A 23,640-nucleotide genomic window follows, 5' to 3' on the forward strand; every position below is an offset into this window, starting at 1 on the left:
CGAATTTTATCTCTGCTTGTGGGTTTTTGCTGAAAGGGAAGTGTTGGGGGAGCTGAGGAGCGACCTCCGAGTAAGGAAAAGTCGCAGCGTTTGGGACTTCGGAGTTTGGAGAAAAAGGCGAGCGAAAGGGGACGTGAGAAGAGGTCTGTATAACATTTATATGCATGGGCATTCGAGGAAGCTGAACGTTGCAGATTCAGCGCAGAGTTGGACTGCGGAACTCCTTGCCACTGGAGGCAGTGACGGCTTTAAAAGAGAATTAATGGAGAGGGCTATTGGTGGCTACTAGGCAGAATGCCTGCGCCCTGCCTCCAAGGCTTCCGAATCCAACGACAAGAGGGGAGAGCGGGTCTTGTGTTCGAATCCTGATCGCGGGTTTCTTACGATGGTTATCTGGTTGGCCAATGTGAGAAATTGATGCTGGACTCGATGGGTCACGGGCTTGATTCTGCAGAGCTCTTCTCATGCTCTTACGTTCTCCAGACGACTCGTAGCAGGGTGAAAAATATCTGGGTCTGAAACCAATCCATTTGGCCATACTGGAAAATCAAACAGGAGCACTCAGATTGCAGTCTGTTTTGTGTGTCCGTTCCCCCTGGAAATATTCTGTAGCTAAGTTTTGTTTTCTCTTTAGAGCAGTATTTTGGGCGTTAAATTTTGAGGTGTCGTCACCAATTCTAGGGTTCGGCATTAAATCAGTCCCCCCCCCCCCCATTTGGAAATTCCAGTGTGTCGAAATCAAACAATTGTGGTCATCAGTAGCCAATGTTTTCATGTAAATCTTAGCTCCAGTTTAATGTACGGAAGCCAAAATTTGTGTCAAACTGAGACCCCAGGGTTTTTCCGGCTGAAATAATGCAAAAAATTAAAATGGATTGTGGTTGCGAACTCTTTGGAATCGCAGCCTATTTGGAAAGTAATTTCAGTAAAATGCCGTACATTTAATCTGAAGGCTGCTGCAATTAACACCCTGCTTTTCCTTTTGGGGCGTTAAACCGCCACCCAAAGCCCGGTGCCTGTTTTATTTCGTACGTTTTTAGAGAGAGCCTGTGTTAATGATTGAGGGTGTGTTTATTAATCTGCGTATTTTAAACCTGTGTGTCTGATGACGAGGAATTTCCCAATTTGAGGGCGGCGTCTTGGACTTTGCTCTGCCAATATCTGGCCTAAATCAACCGGGAGGGAGCTGGACTTGTGGGATCTATTGACTTTGAGGGTGGTTGGTTTGTTACCATAAACTCAGAGAAATCCACTACTTTTACTTTGAAAGCATGGATGTAGCCAAGATTTATGTCGCAGGGGACAAGATTTTTGCCTTCAAAATCCCATCCTTCTGGTTCCAGGTTGCTCATGCCGTCTCTGACCTAGAGTGATCAAGCGTCACCAAGACACTAGATCCCCAAATATGGAGGACAAGGATGAGGATCGGAGCAGCGGAGGTACGTTTCTCTGTCCATCCTGTTTCTCTCTCTTTCTCAAACACTCATCTTGTTTATTTCACCATATTTCTTACCCCATATGTGCCCAAGCGATGGTGCCACATAAAAACCCATTCCACTTCTGTAAGAAATCAATCTTTTTTTTATGTGGCGGCACCTGTGGAACTCCCTGCCTCTTGATATCAGGTGGGAACTTGATCGGCGCCTGCGAAAAATATTCTTAACCAGGAAAACATACTACCCAGGAGTTTAGAAAGTGGATGCAAACCCAAAACAAGTGCAAAAATAGCGCATATATATATATGTGTGTGTGTGTGTGTGTGTGTGTGTGTGTATCAGGTTAATATAGTGGTACCTCAGGTTACATATGCTTCAGGTAACATACGCTTCAGGTTACAGACTCTGCTAACCCAGAAATATTACCTCGGGTTAAGAACTTTGCTTCAGGATGAGAACAGAAATCGTGCTCCGGCGGCAGCGGGAGGCCACATTAACTAAAGTGGTGCTTCAGGTTCAGAACAGTTTCAGGTTAAGAACGGAGCTCCGGAACGAATTAAGTTCTTAACCCGAGGTAAAGGATCCCTGACCATTAGGTCCAGTTGTGGACGACTCTAGGGTTGCGGCATCTCACTTTACTGGCCGAGGGAGCCGACGTACAGCTTCGGGGTCATGTGGCCAGCAGGACTAAGCCGTTTCTGGCGAACCACAGCAGCGCACGGAAATGCCGTTTCCCTTCCCGCTGGAGCGGTACCTATTTATCTACTTGCACTTTGACATGCTTTCGAACTGCTAGGTTGGCAGGAGCAGGGACTGAGCAATGGGAGCTCACCCCGTCGCGGGGATTTGAACCGCCGACCTTCTGATCGGCAAGTCCCATTAGCTAAAGTGGTGCATCAGGTTAAGAACGGTTTCAGGTTAAGAACACACCTCCAGAACGAATTAAGTACTTAACCCGAGGTACCACTGTATATAAAAAAGAAAAACAGTTCCATCTATAAACCAATTCCGTCTATAAAAACAACACCGACATTCAAAAACAACTGAAGATTTCATTTCGGTACTGGAATAAAGATCCCCTCTTCCAAGCTTTGTTGACAAAGATGCAGGAATCTCCTTCTGCGTAGGACTTTAGACTGAGGCTGGATCTACACCGATCTGGAAAAAATGCTTTAAAAAACAGTATTGTGGCTCTCAATGCAATTTCCCGTCGACATCGCTGCTCTATAGCGCCCTCTGCTGGCACATGGAGGAGCCTGTCATTTACAGTTCCAATGACAGGCTCCTCAACACATTGGCGATTCACCAAAAGTTAACCCTTTAGGGCCAGGCGACGGCTCTTTTCGCTGCTGAGATAAACGCTGTCCAAAAGCAAGAGCGTTGCCTATAACACATTTTTCATGTTTTAACTGACCGGTGTAGATTAGCCCAGGGGTCGGATGGCTATCTGTCAGGGATTCTTCCGCTGTAATTCCTGCATGCCTGGGGTTCGGCTAGATGACCAGTGGGGGTCCCATCAAGCTCTGAAATACTTGGATAGGGGTCAGCAAACTTTTCCAGCAGGGGGCCGGTCCACCGTCCCTCAGACCTTGTGGGAGGCTGGACTATATTTTTTTGCGGGGGAAATGAACGAATTCCTATGCCCCACAAATAACCCAGAGATGCATTTTAAATAAAAGGACACATTCTACTCATGTAAAAACAGACTGGTTCCCGGACCATCCACATGCCAGATTTAGAAGGCGATTGGGCCGGATCTGGCCCCCGGGACTTAGTTTGCCAACCTATGTTCTTTGTTTGTGTTTAGTCGTGTCCGCCTCTTCGTGACCCCCTGGACCAGAGCACGCCAGGCACTCCTGTCTTCCACTGCCTCCCGCAGTTTGGTCAAACTCATGCTGGTCCCTTTGAGAACACTGTCCCACCATCTCGTCCTCTGTCGTCCCCTTCTCCTTGCGCCCTCCATCTTTCCCAGCATCAGTGTCTTCTCCAGGGAGTCTTCTCTTCTCAGGAGGTGGCCAAAGTCTTGGAGCCTCAGCTTCAGGATCTGTCCTTCCAGTGAGCACTCAGGGCTGATTTCCTTCAGAATGGAGAGGTTGGATCTTCTTGCAGTCCATGGGACTCTCAAGACTCTCCTCCAGCACCGCAAGCGGTCAAGGTGGGAAGGCAGGAATAGGCTGAAAAGGTTTCTTTATCCCTGCAGAATTCGGCCTGCGCCCCTCGAACTCCTGGGGACGGCGCGTCTGCCCGGGCCACCGCCTGGTGTTCATCCTGCTGGGACTCGTCTGTGTCTTCACCATTGCCGTCGCCGTGTTTGGCTTAACGGGTGAGTAGTGGCTTGGCGGATGAGATGTCCGGCTCCTCGCGTACGGGTGTGGCAAAGAGGGGTAAAGGTAAAGGGACCCCTGACCATTAGGTCCAGTCGTGGCCGACTCTGGGGTTGCGACACTCATCTAGCTTTACTGGCCGAGGGAGCCGGCGTACAGCTTCCGTGTCATGTGGCCAGCATGACTAAGCCGCTTCTGGCAAACCAGAGCAGCGCACAGATACGTCATTTACCTTCCTGCCGGAGTGGTACCTATTTATCTACTTGCACTTTGATGTGCTTTCGAACTGCTAGGTTGGCAGGAGCAGGGACCGAGCAATGGGAGCTCACCCCGTCACGGGGATTCGAACCGCCAACCTTCTGATCGGCAAGTCCTAGGCTCTGTGGTTTAACCCACAGCGCCACCCGTTACCCTGGCAAAGAGGGTACCCCCCCAAAAGGGGGACCCCCCGTTCGACAGCCAGGTGTGGAGTCCACGATTATGGGGTGGCGAACTCAGAAGAACGCAACCATTTAGGTGTCAGGACAAATTATGTTGGAAATGTAAGGTGACGGAAGGGAACTTCCTACATATGTGGTGGTCCTGTGCTAAGGTTAAGGCTTTCTGGGATATTATCTACAATGAATTAAAAAAGATACTAAAATATAATTTCAGCAAAAAACCAGAGGCATTCTTATTAGGGCTAATTGATGGAGAAATTTATAAAAAAGATGTAAATCTATTTATGTATGCCATAACGGCAGCGAGAATCCTCCTGGCTCGAAGGTGGAAGCAGCAAGAACCTACATTGGAAGACTGGACAATAAAAATGGTAGAATTTGTAGAGTTGGTGAAGCTGACGGGGAGAATTAGGAATCGGCTCAAAGAAAAATATCAAATTTATTCATTACCTGAAAGAAAATTGCACTCATTTAAAAACGTTTGTAGCATTAACGTGAAATGTTTTGTAAAGTGAATTTAAGATGCTGATTTATAAATAAGAATGTGATCTTTTAAGGTGATTATAGGATAAAGAAGTGATGATGGGAATGCGAAAGATATGTTATAGACTACAGGGATGTCAGAAAGAGAGACAGAAGGAAGTCAAAGCTCACTTTGAGCAAAGAATATAAGTTGTGAATATGTATATTTAAATGAAATATGGGGAAATTTAATAAAAAATAAATTTTTTTAAAAAAAGAACGCAACCATTTAGGACCAGTCTACCTTTCAGATTGACTGACACCCCCCCACCTGCACCCACTCAGCCCCTTCGATTGGTGGGTTTATTAAATTAATCTAATTAAATTAAATTAATTTGCTGCCAAGGAGTGTGGTGGAGTCTCCGTCTTTGGAGGTCTTTAAGCAGAGGCTTGACAACCATATGTCAGGAGTGCTCTGATGGTGTTTCCTGCTTGGCAGGGGGTTGGACTCGATGGCCCTTGGGGTCTATTCCAACTCTATGATTCTATGATTCTACCACCCTTTGTCAGAACTTATTGGATTCTTATTAATGAAAAATTAATTAAAAATATTTTTAAAAAGCAAAATGTGCCTAGAAGAATGGGAGTTTTGAACTTTGTCCCTCCCCCCAGGTCGGAAATCTGTCGGTGAATTGAGAGGGATGGAGGAGACTTTGAAAAGCGTCAACCGCACGGTCTCAGCGGAGATCACTGCTCTGAAAAAGAAGGGTGAGTCCAGGAAGCAGATCTTCTTTCCAAGTGTAAGGTAAAGGTCAAGGGACCCCTGACCATTAGGTCCAGTCGTGGCCGATACTGGGGTTGCGGCGCTCATCTCGCTTTATTGGCCGAGGGAGCCGGCGTACAGCTTCCGGGTCATGTGGCCAGCAGGACTAAGGCGCTTCTGGCGCACCAGAGCAGTGCACGGAAACGCCGTTTACCTTCCCGCCAGAGTGGTACCTATTTATCTACTTGCACTTTGAGGTGTTTTCGAACTGCTAGGTGGGCAGGAGCAGGGACCAAGCAACAGGAGCTCACCCCGTCATTGCGGGGATTCAAACCGCCAACCTTCTGATTGGCAAGACCTAATGGTCAGGGGTCCCTTTAGCTTTACCTAATCCCCATGTTACACCCCCCAAACTATATCATGGTTACATCATGAAAGGGGAGGTCTGGTGGCCGTAATCTGAGCATCCTGGACCCTGCCCCATGGTTCTCCTTGCCCTCCACCAAACACCCATCAAGTGTAACAAAAGAGATATTTATGTTTCCCTGTTTCCCAGCCAAGTTCATCACACCCTTTTGTCTTCATCTGGGCTTGTTATTTCTGGAATGGCTACCTGTCTGGCACTCAGGTATCAGGAGGCCAGGGATGATCCCTCAGGCAGAGGGGCTGCTGAGGAGCTGAGCTCACATCTCTGTAGGAATTTCTGAAGTTTTCCCAGTGAGCCAGTACACAGATCCATTGATCAGTGAATTCTTACATTTGGTATCGTGCAGCAAAGGCCCTTTGAATAGACAGGAAGAAACTGTGATGAGAATGTTTTGCGGGGACAAATCACAAAAGCCACGAAAGCGATTGTGCTGGTTTTGGTAGTGGGCTGCAGGTGCGTGATATCTGCTGGAGGGGCAACCCCCCCCCAACCTATACATAAATTCCTGCAACATCCCAAACCATTTTCCCCAACCTCACCTCTTTCTGCTGGTTCCAGAGGCAGAAGATTTGAAGCAGCTGGTGAAGATTGAACATATGGTGCAAAACCTGACCGAGGAGGCGAAGGAAGGTACGTCCGCGCAGAAGCAGCTGTGAGACAGATGTGGGTCCCCCCCCCTGTGTGAGGGGAGGTGCTGGTTGCACCTGGATTTGGGCAGGCTGTACTTTTTAGTTATTAATTTAGGTTAGTAACTATTTTGTTGCTGCTATTATTATTTCTAATAATGATAAGGTAAAGGGACCCCTGACCATTAGGTCCAGTCGTGGCCGACTCTGGGGTTGCAGCGCTCATCTCTTTATTGGCTGAGGGAGCCGGCGTACAGCTTCTGGGTCATGTGGCCAGCAGGACTAAGCCGCTTCTGGCGAACCAGAGCAGCGCACGGAAATGCCGTTTAACTTCCCGCCAGAGCCGTACCTATTTATCTACTTGCACTTTGACGTGCTTTCGAACTGCTAGGTTGGCAGGAGCAGGGACCGAGCAACGGGAGCTCACCCCGTCGTGGGGATTTGAACCGCCGACCTTCTGATCGGCAAGTCCCCGGCTCTGTGGTTTAACCCACAGCGCCACCTGCGTCCCTTTCTAATAATGATACCCCTTCATTATACAACTTTAGGCGCCAGGCAAAAAGGTTCCTCTTCAACCAAGCCTTTGGTTAATTGATATCCAATGCCCTTTTAAAATTGGGTGTGTGTGTGTGTGTTATTGGGTTGTTTTCATTTTCTTTTTTAATATAATTTTTATTAATTTTTCTGTTTCACAATTTAGAACGCTCATTTAAACCACCTTAAAATATCAGTGATTTCTTCTCTTTCCATGACTCATTTTGCATATCATAAATCCCTGCATATTTTACTAAACCATTCAGTATTCCATTATTACATCCATAAATCCAAACCGTTCAGTATTCCATTATTAACATCCGTCAAAACGTATTTACACTGCTGAATTTATCTTAATGCTGCTAATGTTTTCAAGTGTAAACAGTTCCCCCCCATTTATTCAATAATTTTCTAATCTTCTTTAAACGTATGTTCTTCTTGTTCTCTTATTCTATATTCAAAACAAAACAAAATAAAATAAAATAAAAAAATTCCTTCCAGTAGCACCTTAGAGACCAACTAAGTTAGTTATTGGTATGAGCTTTCGTGTGCATGCACACTTCTTCAGATATTCTATATGTTAGGTTCATAAGCTGCGCATATGCCATCAGTTTTAAGTTCCCATTCTTCTTTGGCTGGGACCTCTCGCGTTTTCCATTTTTGGGCTAACTAACAAAACAAGGGCCGCAGTAGTGGCATACATAAATAACCTTTTTTGACACCTGGGAATTTCCGTCTGAATTATTTCCCAACAAAAAGGAGACTGGGTTTTTTTATGGGGGATGACATAATTTTAAACATTTTTTTCAATTCATTATGGATTATTTTCGTTTTCAATTTGATTACACGTTTTCTGATTTTATATTGTGATCTTATGCTGCAAAAAGCCCTGAGACCTGCGGATATAGGGCAGTATACTACTACTACTAGGGACGCGGGTGTCGCTGTGGGTTAAACCACAGAGCCTAGGACTTGCCGATCAGAAGGTCAGCGGTTCGAATCCCCACGACGGGGTGAGCTCCCGTTGCTCGGTCCCTGCTCCTGCCAACCTAGCAGTTCAAAAGCACGTCAAAGTGCAAGTAGATAAATAGGTACCGCTCTGGCGGAAAGGTGAACGGTGTTTCCATGTGCTGCTCTGGTTCGCCAGAAGCGGCTTAGTCCTGCTGGCCACATGACCCAGAAGCTGTACACCGGCTCCCTCGGCCAGTAAAGCGAGATGAGCGCCGCAACCCCAGAGTCAGTCACAACTGGACCTAAGGGTCAGGGGTCCCTTTACCTTTACCTTACTACTACTAATTTTATATCCCGCATTTTCTGGTGCCCGAGGTAGTTATTGTCTACAAAAAGTATATGAATACTGTTACAGGAAAAATCCGAGGGCTCCCTTGGACAAAACAAAGACACCAACCAGGATAACTTGGAGCAAAACAGCAGCCTGTAGGCTTGGCCTTTATTGAACTGATGCATCAGGGTGTTCCCCTCACTTGCAGGAGAGAGGAAAGACCCAGAAAAATGGTGTGCCAGGTCTTATAAAAACTTTTGAAATTCCCCTCCTCTAGATCAAGCCCACCCCCAGAAACATCATGCATACATTACAGACAGGAGGGGTTGAGGGAGGAGTTGTGGTGGTAACATCATGCATACATTACAGACAGGAGGGGGTGAGGGAGGAGTTGGTGGTAACCTGAGTGTCTTGTCACCTGGCTGGTTCCTCCCTTCCCCCCTACCCCTCGAGTCACTTCCAGGAGACAAAGGGGAGTTTGCAGCTTCCTGCCCCCAGAGGGAAGATCTGATCATTGTCCTTTGTTTCAGTCCATGCTGAATCCACTCCCATATGCAAGTTCTTTGTGATTTTGATTGTCTTCTGTCTGGGATCATCTGGGCAGGGCTCCTGCAGATGTGCTGAGACAGTGAAGGGATTTTGGCTGACCAGGGTCAAACCCCCCTCCCCTTTTCTTAGTTCTTGTCATATGGAGTAAAATAAAAATGGAACAGTGCAAATCCAATGTATGGTTGATTTTCTATGAATTTATAACAGAAATGTGGCGTATGTAGTGTGTGAGTGTGTGTGTGTGTGTGTGAAGTTTGTACAAGCAGAATGATTGGGGTGGGGGGGTTCCTGCTACAGTTCCCCCCTTCGGAGATAAGATTGCAAAGGTGGCTACTTTGCAATCCTTTTCTCCGCACAATTTAAGGTGGTAAATATTAACCTGCTATTCTCCGTGTGTCCATGTGAACGTGAAAGGGACTTGGATGTCATGCTTCTTAAGGATATTTGCATAGAAATATAATGGTGTAACAGTGCACATAGTTAGACATAGGATATCATGCAAAATTAATATTTTGTTGCTCAGTTACTTGTGGCATTCTAGTACCTTGGAAGAGATATTTTCTCAATAGTGGCGTATGCTTTACATTTAGCAGGAAGGTCCACTAATGACTGAAAAATGCAGTTTGCTTTGTCCCCCGCCATTTTTGTGTTCTCAGGTGTCAAGGTAGCTCTTCTATGGTCTCACACCGGCATGGTGTCACAGCAGTGGCAATCCCTGGTGAATCCACTTAGGGCTTTCATATTAACCATGTTGTCTGGCACTCACCACAGCTGGCACAGGTTTGGGCACGTCCTGAGGGAAATGTCTTCGCCTTGGCCAGTCTATGGGATTATTATTATAGGCTCTGGTCTTGCAGTCATGGGAAGTTGCTCACTTGCACTTTAAGGACCAAAAAGCTAATTGCAGCCTGGATACACTTGCCCAATTCAAACTGAGTCCAATTTGAATTTATCTCGCCCCATGGTTCCCAACTTCTCAAACCAATTTGTTAAAACAAAACCATTCTTAAAGGGCATTTGTCCAAATAAGTCAATTTAACTCTATAAGGGATCATTCCTGCTAAACCAAAGCATATCCACCTTCATGTATCTTAGAAGCTTCTCCTTGGTAAAGCGAGTTTTAGCACATTTTTAAGAATGGGTAGGGAAGGTTGGCATAGTGCCAGGTGGAACAACGAAATATGGTTATAAATTTATCTAATTCTAAACATTGGACTACATAATAGCCTGGTCTCTTAAAAGGCATAAAATGTATGAGAATCCTCCACTGGGTTGTAAGGAATAAGACATTAAACATAAAAACAATTATACAGAAAAATAGCCCCCAAAATAGCCCCCCCTTTTAGAACGCATAAAATGTATGAGAATCTTCCACTGGGGTGTAAGGAATAAGACGTTAAACATAAAAACAATTACACACACAAATAGCCCCCCCCCTTTGTGGAAATAACACACTGTCAGACACATTTCAACATTCCTACGTAATAACACATAATACAAAACAAACTAATTAAATATCAGTTGCATATCTTGAGATAATTGTGATCTTCTCAATCCTGGAGCACAGTCTTTAAGGTTCAAAAATGAGAAAATGTCCTTGCAATTCAACTCCACCCCCCTTTGTCAGCCCCACTCCCCCGTCAGTTTATATCCTTTGGTGTCTGTTGGTGTCTGTTGTTGGTGCAGCCGGTGGCTTTTTCATCATAGGTCTGTAGTAACACATCTGTAGAAGTGACATCCTGTAAGGGGCAGGGTTTTGGAGACTTAAAAGACAAGAGTTAGGAAAAGAAGGGGCAAAAGCCCCCTCCCCAAGAAAATCTCCTTGAGTTATCAGCTGCAAATAATAAAATCTTAGCATGTTAAGCATTTTACTCATTTTAATATTATTATCACATTTCCATATAATTACTGTTATTATCTGCTAAGTTCGTTTGCTTTCCTTTACTTTGGAGAGAAAGAGAACTGAAAAAAGATACAAGGTTAAAATAATAATGAAACACACACACACAATGACTTATGAGGAACGAAAAATAAATAAATGCTAAGACACACAATTTTAAGAAATCTGAAGTAACAATGAAAATAAAAGAGTGTTTCTTGATGTGACAGCAGCGGCTAGAATGTTAGTAGCAAAATACTGGGAAATGACTTAATACCAAGAAAAATGAATGGCTATTTAAAATTGTGCAAGTACCTTGAACTAGCCAAAATGACAGAATTAATAAGAGATGCTCAGGCAAAGGTAAACAAGTACCATTTCACAAACAATGTTTGGTTATGCTTCGATTAACTTCATAGACATCATGGAAAAACAGATTAAATAAATGAAAACAGATTATTTGTAACTTTAAAAGTGTCAAAGCCACAAAGAGATGGAAGTTACTAATATAGCAGGGATTCAGACTTGTTTCACAGATCAGAAAGAAAGTTGCTGTGGGAGGAAAAAAGGGACAAACACTTTGTTATTGGGGTTCACATATCCTGTTAAAAGGGGAAAAAAAGGGACAAACACTTTGTTATTGGGGTTCACATATCCTGTTAGAAGGGAAAATTATTTCATGTGAGAAGCCTGTCAGGAAATGCTGTTCCTAAAATGCACACAAAAAAAGTCTGTGATTTAAATCCCATTGAGGGGGGGGGGATGCTTTGATATTTACCTGTGAAAAGAATTTTGGCATGTTAAGATTTGGAACCTGGAAAGCTCTTGACTTTTGATGGGCTAGTTTTGTTTTAAACCCTTTTGTCTTACGTAGCCCCTGGAGCAAAGACACATTAAGGGTGATTTCCCTCAATGGTTCTAAGTTTTTTTCATAAGGAAATTTGGATAAGTTTCTCCCTGCAGGCAAGCTCTCAAAACCTCCTCTCTCCACCCTACAGTTCCCCCCTTTCCTCTCTCTCTGTCTCTCCTTTTTTTTTGACTGATCTAGCCTCTGTGTATGTGCAGAGTTCATGTCTCAGCAAACCTTTTATACTATTGAAAATGTTGCATCCTTTGGCTAAATTACCATTTGAATAAGGGAAGGGAAGGGTATGGAGTAGATTTTAAAATTAGGGTTAGATTTTAAAACAAAAGGAGAAACTCAGCAATTCAAGTATTCACCAAAGCTAGCAATTGTAGCCCAAGCAAAAGACTGCTTCCTTTATGTACAGGAAAGGGCTAATATCCCTCTGGCTATTCATGGAACAATGCCACGCCCTTATATATGGGGGAAATGGCCAGAGAATCAGAATTCATAGGATATTATTATTATTATTGTTATTATTATTTTAAATATTCTCAGTCATTTCAGCCTCACCATTTGCAGACAATTTTTTCTGTCCTTTATTTACAGGATGGATGGTTAAGGCTCATTCTACTTGACTATATGAATTTTTATGTGCTTAAACTTTGAATAGACTTTTAAGTTTGATTTTTTTTTAATAGTAGGCAAAATGATAAATACTGTAATCACTCAAATGCCTGCTATCACCAGTTCTACTTCAAAAAATCATGGCTTTCACCTCTCACCTTTTAAAACCAAAGAGCAAAGCTCGGCTGAATTTCAACTCATCACCTCACCAGAATTTAAGAATTACCCTCCAATGCTTGCAGACACATGGCCTTCCACACAGCCACAAATTGGGAGAGTTGAAAGGGACCCTGGGGTCATCTAGTCCAACCCTCCGAAATATAGGGTTCACAGGAAGATTTCACAGCAAGATTTGTACTACCTAAGAGACACACACATACTTATGTAAACAGGCACTACTGGGGAAGAGAGCACAATCAATGCTCCTATCATGTACTAAGGAAGAGGAAAATAAAAGTACCCAACTTTACACAGAACCCTTTTAGCAGATCTTGAGATAGTTTGAGTGAGTTTGCTTCCTTAGACTAAAGAATGCAAGTTCTTAGAGAAATTATCTTTAAAGGAAGATTGAAGTGAACATTTTTTCTAAGATAGGGAGAGGATCTCTTATAAAGCAAAGTTAATTCAATTGATATAACCACTCACAAATAATTAAAACAGCCATAGATTTGTTTTTAAAGGAATACAAAAGTGAACAATTTTCCTGAACTTGCAGAGGAATAGTTAGCCTAATTTTGATTATTATTATTTTTTTCAATAACTACACATAGGAAAGTGAGATGCAGGGTACCTTAGGAAAGATTGCTCCCCCCTCTTTGCAGTTTCCTTTAAAGGAAGCTTACTCGGGAGTAAATTTACCTGGTACAGAAGTAAGAAGGGAGAAAAACCCCGAAAGAGACAGAATGAAACAAGGGGGGCATTTTCTAAGAAAAGAAGCCAGGAAGTCTTATAGAGACTGATATTTGGACTGGACTCATAGAATTTTGCTGGCCATGGAAGCCTCTACATTTAATAAGTTTTCTTAGAAAAAAACACCATACTTTCATAGGCATATACTTAATGAAATACATACACTGCATTTTAGCTTGAGAGAGCAGTTGGCTCAACTAGGCTTTTGCAGCAGAAACATTAGGTTTTTTTTTCACAGCACATTTCAAAATACTGGAACAAAAGACTGGAACACGGATGTAGACTCACAAACTCAAAAGTTACAACAAAACATCATTTACCACTAGACTTAAAATCACCCTCCTCTTTTAAACTAGTGGAAGGAGGGGAGGTAATCCTCCTTTCAGAACACAGGTAGCATGTATACAGGATTTTACCACTTGGGAGGAAAACTCTTTTTTTAGAGCTTTTCTCAAATAACAAACATTTGCACACTTCATATGTAAATACAAACCCTTAGAATATTTCTAAATCCTTAAGTACATCTCTTATTCATTTATTATTATTATTTTAATAACAAAAATCTCTAATGCGTGGGCTCTCAGGCTGGGCTGTTATTATATCTACTGCCTTCTGAGCACCATTAAGTTCTAGCTTTAGGTCATAGTTTAACAACACAAATTTGATGTTTTCAGCTCTCCCTATGGGTTCACACCCTGATTTTGTTGAAGGATCCCTGAGGTGGCTGCTGTGCCCTGGGTTCCAGGTGGTGAGCTTAGCCAACCACTAAAAGTTACAACGGTCTCATACTTTGTACTTGAAAGACCATTTTGCCCCTTTATTTTATTTTTTCCCAATTGGAGATGACAAGCTGGAGGGGCATATTAGAATCCTCTCTGGGGCAAAAAGGCTTCATGGAAGCCTTGTTGCCAGGAGGAGTCCAGCTAGGGTGTTTTAGTGAGCTCCCATTCTCTCATATGTTATTATTGGGCTTTTTTCCCGTTAACGAAGTACACTATAGACAGAAAGAGTGGAAACACACACACAAGGGAGGAGGACAATGGGAAGAAAGGGGGTAGAAGAAAGATTCTTTCAGTATTTGGAGTATCCTTGACTTAACACAATCCCTACTTATTTCTTGACCACAAATTATTTGCTGAAAACGTCAAGCCTGAACGGAAACCTAAACCACGGGTCTCTGCCCGGAAACCTTAACCACGGGTCTCTGCCCGGAAACCTAAACCACGGGTCTCTGCCCGGAAACCTAAACCACGGGTCTCTGCCCGGAAACCTAAACCACGGGTCTCTCTGCCCGGAATTCCTTTACCTCAGCGCTGTTTACAAGACTAAACCCCCTCTACCACCCACAACAGCCTCCTGCCTAGCCTTTGAGACTAAGTTCGGAATCCCCTACTGAACGCCTGCGCAATGCAGTGCCAGATCGGGGTCCAAGAAAACAACCAAGGTTTGAAAGGAAGCAAATGACCTTGTGTTAAAATACTTTTGAAAAGATGCCACCGGACGACTCTGAGGGAAGACATCAGAGAAACAGTAAAAGAGCCACGCTTTCCCGGACTCAATTCCAAGACGGAAAACGGGGGAGAAAAGGGATAGGTAGATTAAGGCGTACCCGGACGACTCCGAGGGGTAGCGCCGGAAAACAGTAAAGTTCCACAATTTCCCCGGCTGCACTCCGCGTAAGAAATTGAGGGGAGAGAAGAGAAAGGCTTTGGCGTACCCAGACGACTCCGAGAGGTAAGCGCCAGACAGTAAAGTTCCACGATCTCCCTGGCCACCCTCCGAAGGGGAGAATCGGGTGAGAAAAGGGCAAAGTTAAAGCGCACCCGGCCAACTCCGAGGGGCTGCGCCAGAAACGAAAGAAGGAAAGTCTGGCTGTCGTGGGGACGTTACTTTCCACCCCCCTCCCAAAGTGTTTTACTTCAAAACCATACTCACGTTCGAAGATGTCCCCCGTGGATCCCGGGATCCTTTCCCCTTAGCCGGCTTTGACCTTGCCTTTGCTTCCCCTGGTTGGGCTTTTGGTGACGATTGATTACCGCCCGCAAAGAGGAGGCAGGGAGAGGAAGAAGGATCCCTGGGCTAAGGTTGCCCAGTGGCGCCTGATCCCCTCTATCTCCCCTCTCACCTTTGCAGGAGAACCAAGTGTCCCTGAGAATGGTCGCCAACTGTTACAGGAAAAATCCGAGGGCTCCCTTGGACAAAACAAAGACACCAACCAGGATAACTTGGAGCAAAACAGCAGCCTGTAGGCTTGGCCTTTATTGAACTGATGCATCAGGGTGTTCCCCTCACTTGCAGGAGAGAGGAAAGACCCAGAAAAATGGTGTGCCAGGTCTTATAAAAACTTTTGAAATTCCCCTCCTCTAGATCAAGCCCACCCCCAGAAACATCATGCATACATTACAGACAGGAGGGGTTGAGGGAGGAGTTGTGGTGGTAACATCATGCATACATTACAGACAGGAGGGGGTGAGGGAGGAGTTGGTGGTAACCTGAGTGTCTTGTCACCTGGCTGGTTCCTCCCTTCCCCCCTACCCCTCGAGTCACTTCCAGGAGACAAAGGGGAGTTTGCAGCTTCCTGCCCCCAGAGGGAAGATCTGATCATTGTCCTTTGTTTCAGTCCATGCTGAATCCACTCCCATATGCAAGTTCTTTGTGATTTTGATTGTCTTCTGTCTGGGATCATCTGGGCAGGGCTCCTGCAGATGTGCTGAGACAGTGAAGGGATTTTGGCTGACCAGGGTCAAACCCCCCTCCCCTTTTCTTAGTTCTTGTCATATGGAGTAAAATAAAAATGGAACAGTGCAAATCCAATGTATGGTTGATTTTCTATGAATTTATAACAGAAATGTGGCGTATGTAGTGTGTGAGTGTGTGTGTGTATGAAGTTTGTACAAGCAGAATGATTGGGGTGGGGGGGTTCCTGCTACAATACAAAAATCTAAAAACACATAAGAGATAATGGTTAAAAAGCATAGCTGCCAACGTTTTCCTTTTTTTAAGGGAAATTCCCTTATTCCGAATAGGATTCCTCGCAAGAAAAGGGGAAAGATGACAGCTATGTTAAAAAGCAATTAGGCCATAGCAAAATTAAAACCATGTGAGAAAACAAATCTTTAAAATGCAGGTAACAAAAGCAGCATACCCCATTTAAAAGCCCTTTGCTTAGAAAATGGTCAGTCCTTGAAGATTTGTTTGGGGGGGGGGCTCAAGAAGAATCATACTGAATGACCCTCATTTCCCTTTGGCCTGATCCAGTGAAGACCCAGTTCCAGGAGCAGATCTCTAAACTGCGGACCAGCGTGCGGACCCAGAATTGCGAAGTGGAGAGCATTAAAAGCAACAAGACAGGTCAGGAATTAATCGGGGAGCAGCGCTCAAGCGTCTGTCTGGAAAAGGGGGGTGCATAACTGTGGAAAGGGGGATCATGCAATAATTCCCTGGTCCTGAATGGGGTAACTGTGTCCCCGAAGGACCAGGTGCGCAGCCTGGGAGTCATTCTGGACTCACCGCTGTCCATGGAGGCGCAGGTCAGTTCTGTGTCCAGGGCAGCTGTCTACCAGCTCCATCTGGTACGCAGGATGAGACCCTCCCTGCCTGCAGACTGTCTTGCCAGAGTGGTGCATGCTCTGGTTATCTCCCGCTTGGACTACTGCCATGCGCTCGACGTGGGGCTACCTTTGAAGGTGACCCGGAAACTGCAACTAATCCAGAATGCGGACGCCAGGACCACATAACACCGGTCTTGAAAGACCTTCATTGGCTCCCAGTACGTTTCCGAGCACAATTCAAAGTGTTGGTGCTGACCTTTAAAGTCCGAAATGGCCTCAAAGGCCCAGTAGACCTGAAGGAGCGTCTCCACCCCCATCGTCCAGCCCAGACACTGAGGTCCAGCTCCGAGGGCCTTCTGCCAGTTCCCTCTCTGCGAGAAGCCAAGTTACAGGGAACCAGGCACAGGGCCTTCTCTGTGGTGGCGCCCACCCTGTGGAACACTCTCCCTTTAGATGTAAAGGAAATAAGTAGCTATCCTATCTTTCAAAGACACCTGAAAGCAGCCCTGTTCAGGGAAGTTTTAAATATTTAACGCTGTACTGTTTTTAACACTTGATTAGGAGCGCCCAGAGTGGCTGGAGAAACTCAGCCAGATGGGCGGGGTATAAATAATGAATTATTATTATTATTATATTATTATTCTCAGCGTCTCCAAGTCATCAAGTGTGCATTTCGGTGTTTTTATCTTGCAAATTGCCCTGTGATCCTTGGATGAAGGGCGGTACGAAATAATAATAATAATAATAATAATAATAATAATAATAATAATGGGAAGTGGCTTCTTCAGCGGATTAGAGCACGTATTGGGGAACCTGTCTTTCAAATACTCCAAATGACCTCGTTCTCCATTTGGGTTCTGGGCACCCCATTTTAAAGAGGAGATGGACAAGCTGGAAGGTGTGTAGAGTAGGGCAACCAAGGTGACCAAGGGTTTGGAAAACAAGCCCTATGAGGAACGGTTGAGGGAGCTGGGGATGTTTAGCCTGAAAAAGAGGAGACTGATAGGAGATATGAGAACCATCTTCAAATATCTCAAGGTCTCCCCGTGGAGTGAGCTTGTTTTCTCCTGCTCCGGAGGGCAGGACTCGAAACCGTGGCTTCAAGTGACAAGAAAGGAGATTCCGACTAAACATCGGGAAGGATTTCCTTACATGAAGAGCTGTTTGAAAGCAGAACGGTCTCCCTCTCTTTCCTTGGTGGTCATTTTAAGCAGAGGTTGGGTGGCCATCTGTCAGGAAAGCTTCAGCTGAGATTCTTACATTCCAGGGGGGTTGGACTAGATGAGCTTTGGGGTCCCTTCCAACTACAGTGGTACCTTGGTTCCCAAACACAGAAAACCCGGAAGTAAGTGTTGCGGTTTTCAAATGTTTCTCAGAAGCCGAATGTCCTACACAGCTGTCGGCTATTGTTTCCGGGGCGCCTGCACCAATCAGAAGCTGCGCCTTGGTTTTTGAACATTTCAGAAGTCAAACAGACTTTGAGAACCAAGGTACCGCTGTATTTGGCGCTTTTGTTTTTGATATTTATTTGGCGTTTTCATTTTTGAGGCTTTTTCGGTTCATTTGTTTTTGTGACTGTGTGGAACCCGGTTCAGCTCCCAATTGATTGATTGATTGATTGATTGATTGTGTGACTGCGGAAATGGATAAAAGCCCCCCATCCAAACAATGACTATCATCAGTGCAGCTAAGGAAAAAATAAAATTTTTAATTTTTATCATCTACAATACTGTCCCGTTTATTTTATAGTACAGTACATTGATTACTGCTTTCATTTTATGGATGAAAGCTTTTGTTTCATCGTTATGGATGGTTTCGTTCGATAGTAAAATTCATATTCAGTTGCTGTTTTTAAAGGGTTGTTTTTAAAAGTCTGGAACGGATTAATCCGTTTTGCGTTACTTTCTATGGGAAAGGGCACTTTGGTTTTGGAATGCTTTGGTTTTGGAACAGATTTCCAGAACGGATTAAGTATGAGAACCACAATTCTATGGTTCTGTGAAGCTTTTACCAGCTATCCCACAGAGGGAACCACCTCAAAGCGATGTTCACCAGCCAACTCTTTTTCGTAAGGCAGTGTGGATCAGAGTTTGACCTCTCTGTCATTCTTTACCCCCCCCCCCAAAAAAAAGTGGGAAGCCACTGCTGCCTCAAAGGTTGGCTCCCGTTTAGTCGCAGCTGCTACTGGCTCTCCAAAACGGACAAGTCTTGGGACGAAGCCAAGCTGGACTGCGAAGATAAAGACGCCCACCTGGTCATCATCACCAGCTACTTGGAGCAGGTAAGTTGGCCCGAACTCTAGGCGGGAGAAACACCTTTGAAGGTGACCCAGAAACTACAAGTAATCCAGAATGCGGCAGCCAGACTGGTGACTGGGAGCGGCCGCCGGGACCACATAACACTGGTCTTGAAAGACCTACATTGGCTCCCAGGACGTTTCCGAGCACAATTCAAAGTGTTGGTGCTGACCTTGAAAGCCTTAAATGGCGGCTTCCCAAAAAATATTAAAATATTGTAATACATCAAACATTAAAAGCTTTCCTAAACAGGGCTGGCTTCAGATATCTTCTAAAAATCATGGTAATTTTTTCTCTCTTTGACATCTGGTGGGAGGCCCTTGGAGCTGGACCTCAGTGTCCAGGTAGAACGATGGGGGTGGAGACGCTCCTTCAGGTCTACTGGGCCTTTGAGGCCATTTAGGGCTTTCAAGGTCAGCACCAACACTTTGAATTGTGCTCGGAAACGTCCTGGGAGCCAATGTAGACCTGAAGGAGCGTCTCCACCCCCATTCTCCAGCTCGGACACTGAGGTCCAGCTCCGAGGGCCTTCTGGCGGTTCCCTTCCTGCGAGAAGCGAGGTGACAGGGAACCAGGCACAGGGCCTTCTTAGTGGTGGCGCCCGCCCTGTGGAACGCCCTCCCACCAGATGTCAAGGAAATAAACAACTACAGTCATACCTCAGGTTGAATGTGCTTCGAGATGGGCGCGTTCGAGTTGCACTTCACGGCAACCCGGAAGTAACGGAGCGCGTTACTTCCGGGTTTCGCCACATGTGCAGACGCTCAAAATGATGTCACGCATATGCGCAGAAGCGCTGAAACATGACACGCACAGACACGGGTTACATTTGCTTCTAGATGCGAACGGGGCTCCGGAACGGATCCTGTTCGCATCTAGAGGTACCACTGTATCTGACTTTTAGAAGACATCTGAAGGCAGCCCTGTTCAGGGATGTTTTTAATGTTGGAAATTTTATTGTGTTTTCTGTTGGGGGCTGCCCAGAGTGGCTGGGGAAACTCAGCCAGATGGACAGGATATAAATAAGAAATCATGTCTGAATTGTGCATTGCTTTGTAACGATTTGTTGGGTCTCTGGACCGTAATGAAGATTGATTGATTGGTTGATTATTATTACTGCTGCATTGGGACAAACCGCAAACCGTCGAAAATGCAACGGACGTTTGTTCCGATCCAACACGAAATCACACTGGGTTTTTCTGGGAAGCCCGAAAGGAACTATGGATGAGCCCTAAGAAATGCAATTAATAACACCAACTAAAACCACAGTCTGCCCCCGGTGACACCACTTTTTTTTTTCTTTCCTCTCTCTCTCGACAGCAATTTGTGGCCCAGTTCACAAAGCCCCGGAACACCTGGATCGGCTTGACCATGGCTAGCGGCGTCTGGAAGTGGGTGGACGGGACGAGCTACACCATCCGCAGAATGTGAGTTTGACCCCCTGCCCTCCTGGTGTCCACTCGCATTGCCCTTTTGTGTGGTTCCATGTGCTGGGTATATAATTCAAGAGGATATTCTGCTCTGTAAATGCAGGGTTGTTCCGTACAGTCCTGTTGATGGTTACAGTTACCTTCCGCCAAAAATCTTTCAATATAGGGCAATGAAAAAAACATATGTTTTAGAGAAGCATTATCCCTATTGCATCTCCAGCCGTTCGATACCTTAGATAGCCCTTTTTAAAAACAAACGTGATTGGGTCCAGGGAACGCGGGTGGCGCTGTGGTCTAAACTACAGAGCCTAGGACTTGCCGATCAGAAGGTCAGAGGTTCGAATCCCCATGACGGGGTGAGCTCCCGTTGCTCGGTCCCTGCTCCTGCCAGCCTAGCAGTTCGAAAACACGTCAAAGTGCAAGTAGATAAATAGGTATCGCTCCGGCGGGAAGGTAAATGGTGTTTCCGTGTGCTGCTTTGGTTCGCCAGAAGCGGCTTAGTCATGCTGGCCACATGACCCGGAAGCTGTACGCCGGCTCCCTCGGCCAGTAAAGCGAGATGAGCGCCACAACCCCAGAGTTGGCCACGACTGGACCTAACGGTCAGGGGTCCCTTTAACTTTAATGGGGTTCAGTATATTCCAAATATTATTTTTTGTTGTATGTGGCTCTCTGATCTGATCTGAACCTTCGCAGGAGCATTCAAGGTGCGGGACAGTTTTGCTCGGGCTGCCATTTCCCCTTCCTTCCTATTGTTGTAAACACAAATTGCCCTTTTCCCTTATGGGGTATCCAAGAGCCCATACAGAGTCCTTAAGAGGGTTCCCTATTGGTAGGAGAAGATAACAGAGAATATTGAAAAGCAAAGCAGCTAGTAAGCTTGATCTTTATTGATCTGTTGCAACAGGGTCCTCGCTCACCACACGCAGGAGGGAGGAGCAACCTAGAATAATGGTGCGCAAGGCCTTATAAAGACTTTTGAAATTGCCACCCTGTAGATCAAGACCACCCACAGGAACATCGTACATACATCATGTTATGTACTGAAGTTCTCACCCTGGGCCAGCAGGGGGATACTGTAGATAGTTTTCACTCAGGTCCACGTCAGTTATTTTAGGCGGGAAACCCTGGGTTGTTGTTGCTACAATGTTGACAGCTGGCTGCCTATAAAAGCAGGCCGTCTGAGCTGTTTGCTGTTCAGTTTCTGTTCCAGCTTACAAAATAAAGAGCTGCTTTGGAGAAATCGCTGTGTCGTCTGCCATGTCTACCCACTATTCAACACATCACAGAAGGGGTGTAACCTAAGACCACCCCTCAGATGTTGTTTAGTCGTTTAGCCATGTCCGACTCTGATTTCCTTCAGAATGGAGTGGTTTGATCTTCTTGCAGTCCATGGGACTCTCCAGAGTCTCCTCCAGCACCAGAATTCAAAAGCATCCATTCTTCGGCCATCAGCCTTCTTGATGGTCCAGCTCTCACTTCCGTACATCACTACTGGGAAAACCACAGCTTAAACTAGGCGGACCTTTGTTGGCAAGGTGATGTCTCTGCTTTTTAAGATGCTGTCTAGGTTTGTCATTGCTTTTCTCCCAAGAAGCAGGCATCTTTTAATTATGTTGCTGCTGTCACCATCTGCAGTGATCATGGAGCCCAAGAAAGTAAAATCTCTCACTGCCTCCATTTCTTCCCCTTCTATTTGCCAGGAGGTGATGGGACCTGTGGCCATGATCTTTGTTTTTTTGATGTTGAGCTTCAGACCATATTTTGCGCTCTCCTCTTTCACCCTCATTCAAAGGTTCTTTAATTCCTCCTCACTTTCTGCCATCAAGGTTGTGTCATCTGCATATCTGAGGTTGTTGATATTCATATCTTAAATGTGCCCTTAAGACAGGATTTGTGAGAAAAGTGACAATGGAAGGTTTCCCACTTTGACCTTGCAGAGAAAACATTTGCTCAGTTTGGGAATCAAAATGGTTCCAGGTCGGTCTTCCTGTGCTGATCTATGTACGTGCTTGGCTGGTATGCTTATGAACGTTACCATATATCTAAGACCTCAAAATTCCTATCACGCTCTCGCTCTCGTTGCAGAGACTGGCGGCTCGGGGAACCGGATAGCTTTTCCGTCGAAATGCCCTACCACCCAGCCCACTGCGCCCATCTCTACCGCGACGGGCTATGGAGCAACGAGAACTGTAACCGCCGCTACAACTGGGTGTGCGAGATGAACAGCTGAGTCGCCGGAAAGAGAGCAGCCAGCATGGAGACCACAGGGTTTGCCAGGCCGCTCGGCCTCTTCCACAGCAAATAAACAGAACCATTTCGCAAAGAAAGGGGGCACCTTGTCATCATTGTCTATTTCCGGAACGTTTCCGTTTCTCACGGTTTTACCGGTAATTTTATCGCTTTGTCCTTTTGGCAAACCACGTTGACTTTTATAAATAATAATAATAGATTTTTATTTATATCCCGCCCTCCCCAGTTCAAAAAATGGGCTCCGGGCGGCTAACAACAAATTTAAAACACTTAAGTGTAAAAGCAGCGTAAGATATACAGTGGTGCCTCGCAAGACGAAATTAATCCGTTCCGCGAGTCTCTTCGTCTTGCGGTTTTTTCGTCTTGCGAAGCACGGCTATTAGCGGCTATTAGCGGCTTAACGGCTTAGCGGCTATTAACGGCTTAGCGGCTTTAAGAAAAAGGAAACAAACTCGCAAGAACTCGCAAGACGTTTCGTCTTGCGAAGCAAGCCCATAGGGAAATTCGTCTTGCGGAACAACTCAAAAAACGGACAACCCTTTCGTCTAGTGAACATTTCGTCTTGCGAGGCATTTGTCTTGCGGGGCACCACTGTAGTATAAAAACATGACTTTGAAGTACAGTGGTACCTTGGTTCTCAAACAACTTGGAACCCCAACACTGCAGACCTGGAAGTACGTGTTCCAGTTTGCGAACCTTTTTTGGAAGCCGAACATACTCCGTTTTGAGTGTTATGCTTGTTTTGAGTGTTACGCTGAGGTCCGTCTGTTTTTGCTATTTATTTTGCGTTTGTGTTTTTGCGGCTCTTTTTTCTTTTGTGACTGTGTGGAACCCAGTTCAGCTACCGACTGATTGACTGTGTGACTGCAGTACATTGTGTATTTCTTTCATTTTATGCATCAATGGTCTCGTTAAATAGGGGTTGTTTTTAGAAGTCTGGAGCGGATTAATCCGTTTTGCATAGCTTTCTATGGGAAAGCGCGCCTCAGTTTTGGAACGTTTTGGTT

General features: G+C 45.2%; 1 protein-coding gene across 1 annotated transcript; it reads left to right on the forward strand.

Annotated features, from left to right (window-relative positions):
• Nucleotides 1-22,710, forward strand: LOC114582633 (asialoglycoprotein receptor 1-like). The gene is made up of 9 exons (XM_028703804.2): nt 1-143; nt 1,344-1,439; nt 3,637-3,759; nt 5,335-5,430; nt 6,411-6,482; nt 16,361-16,453; nt 18,786-18,934; nt 20,271-20,377; nt 22,469-22,710. Exons 2-9 carry the CDS (start codon nt 1,406-1,408, stop codon nt 22,611-22,613), a joined length of 819 nt encoding a protein of 272 aa, XP_028559637.2. The 5' UTR covers nt 1-143; nt 1,344-1,405; the 3' UTR covers nt 22,614-22,710.
• The last annotated feature ends 930 nt before the right edge of the window (nt 22,711-23,640 follow it).

This window comes from Podarcis muralis, chromosome 13 (genome assembly GCF_964188315.1).
Source record: "Podarcis muralis chromosome 13, rPodMur119.hap1.1, whole genome shotgun sequence".
Taxonomy (NCBI): Eukaryota; Metazoa; Chordata; class Lepidosauria; order Squamata; family Lacertidae; genus Podarcis; species Podarcis muralis.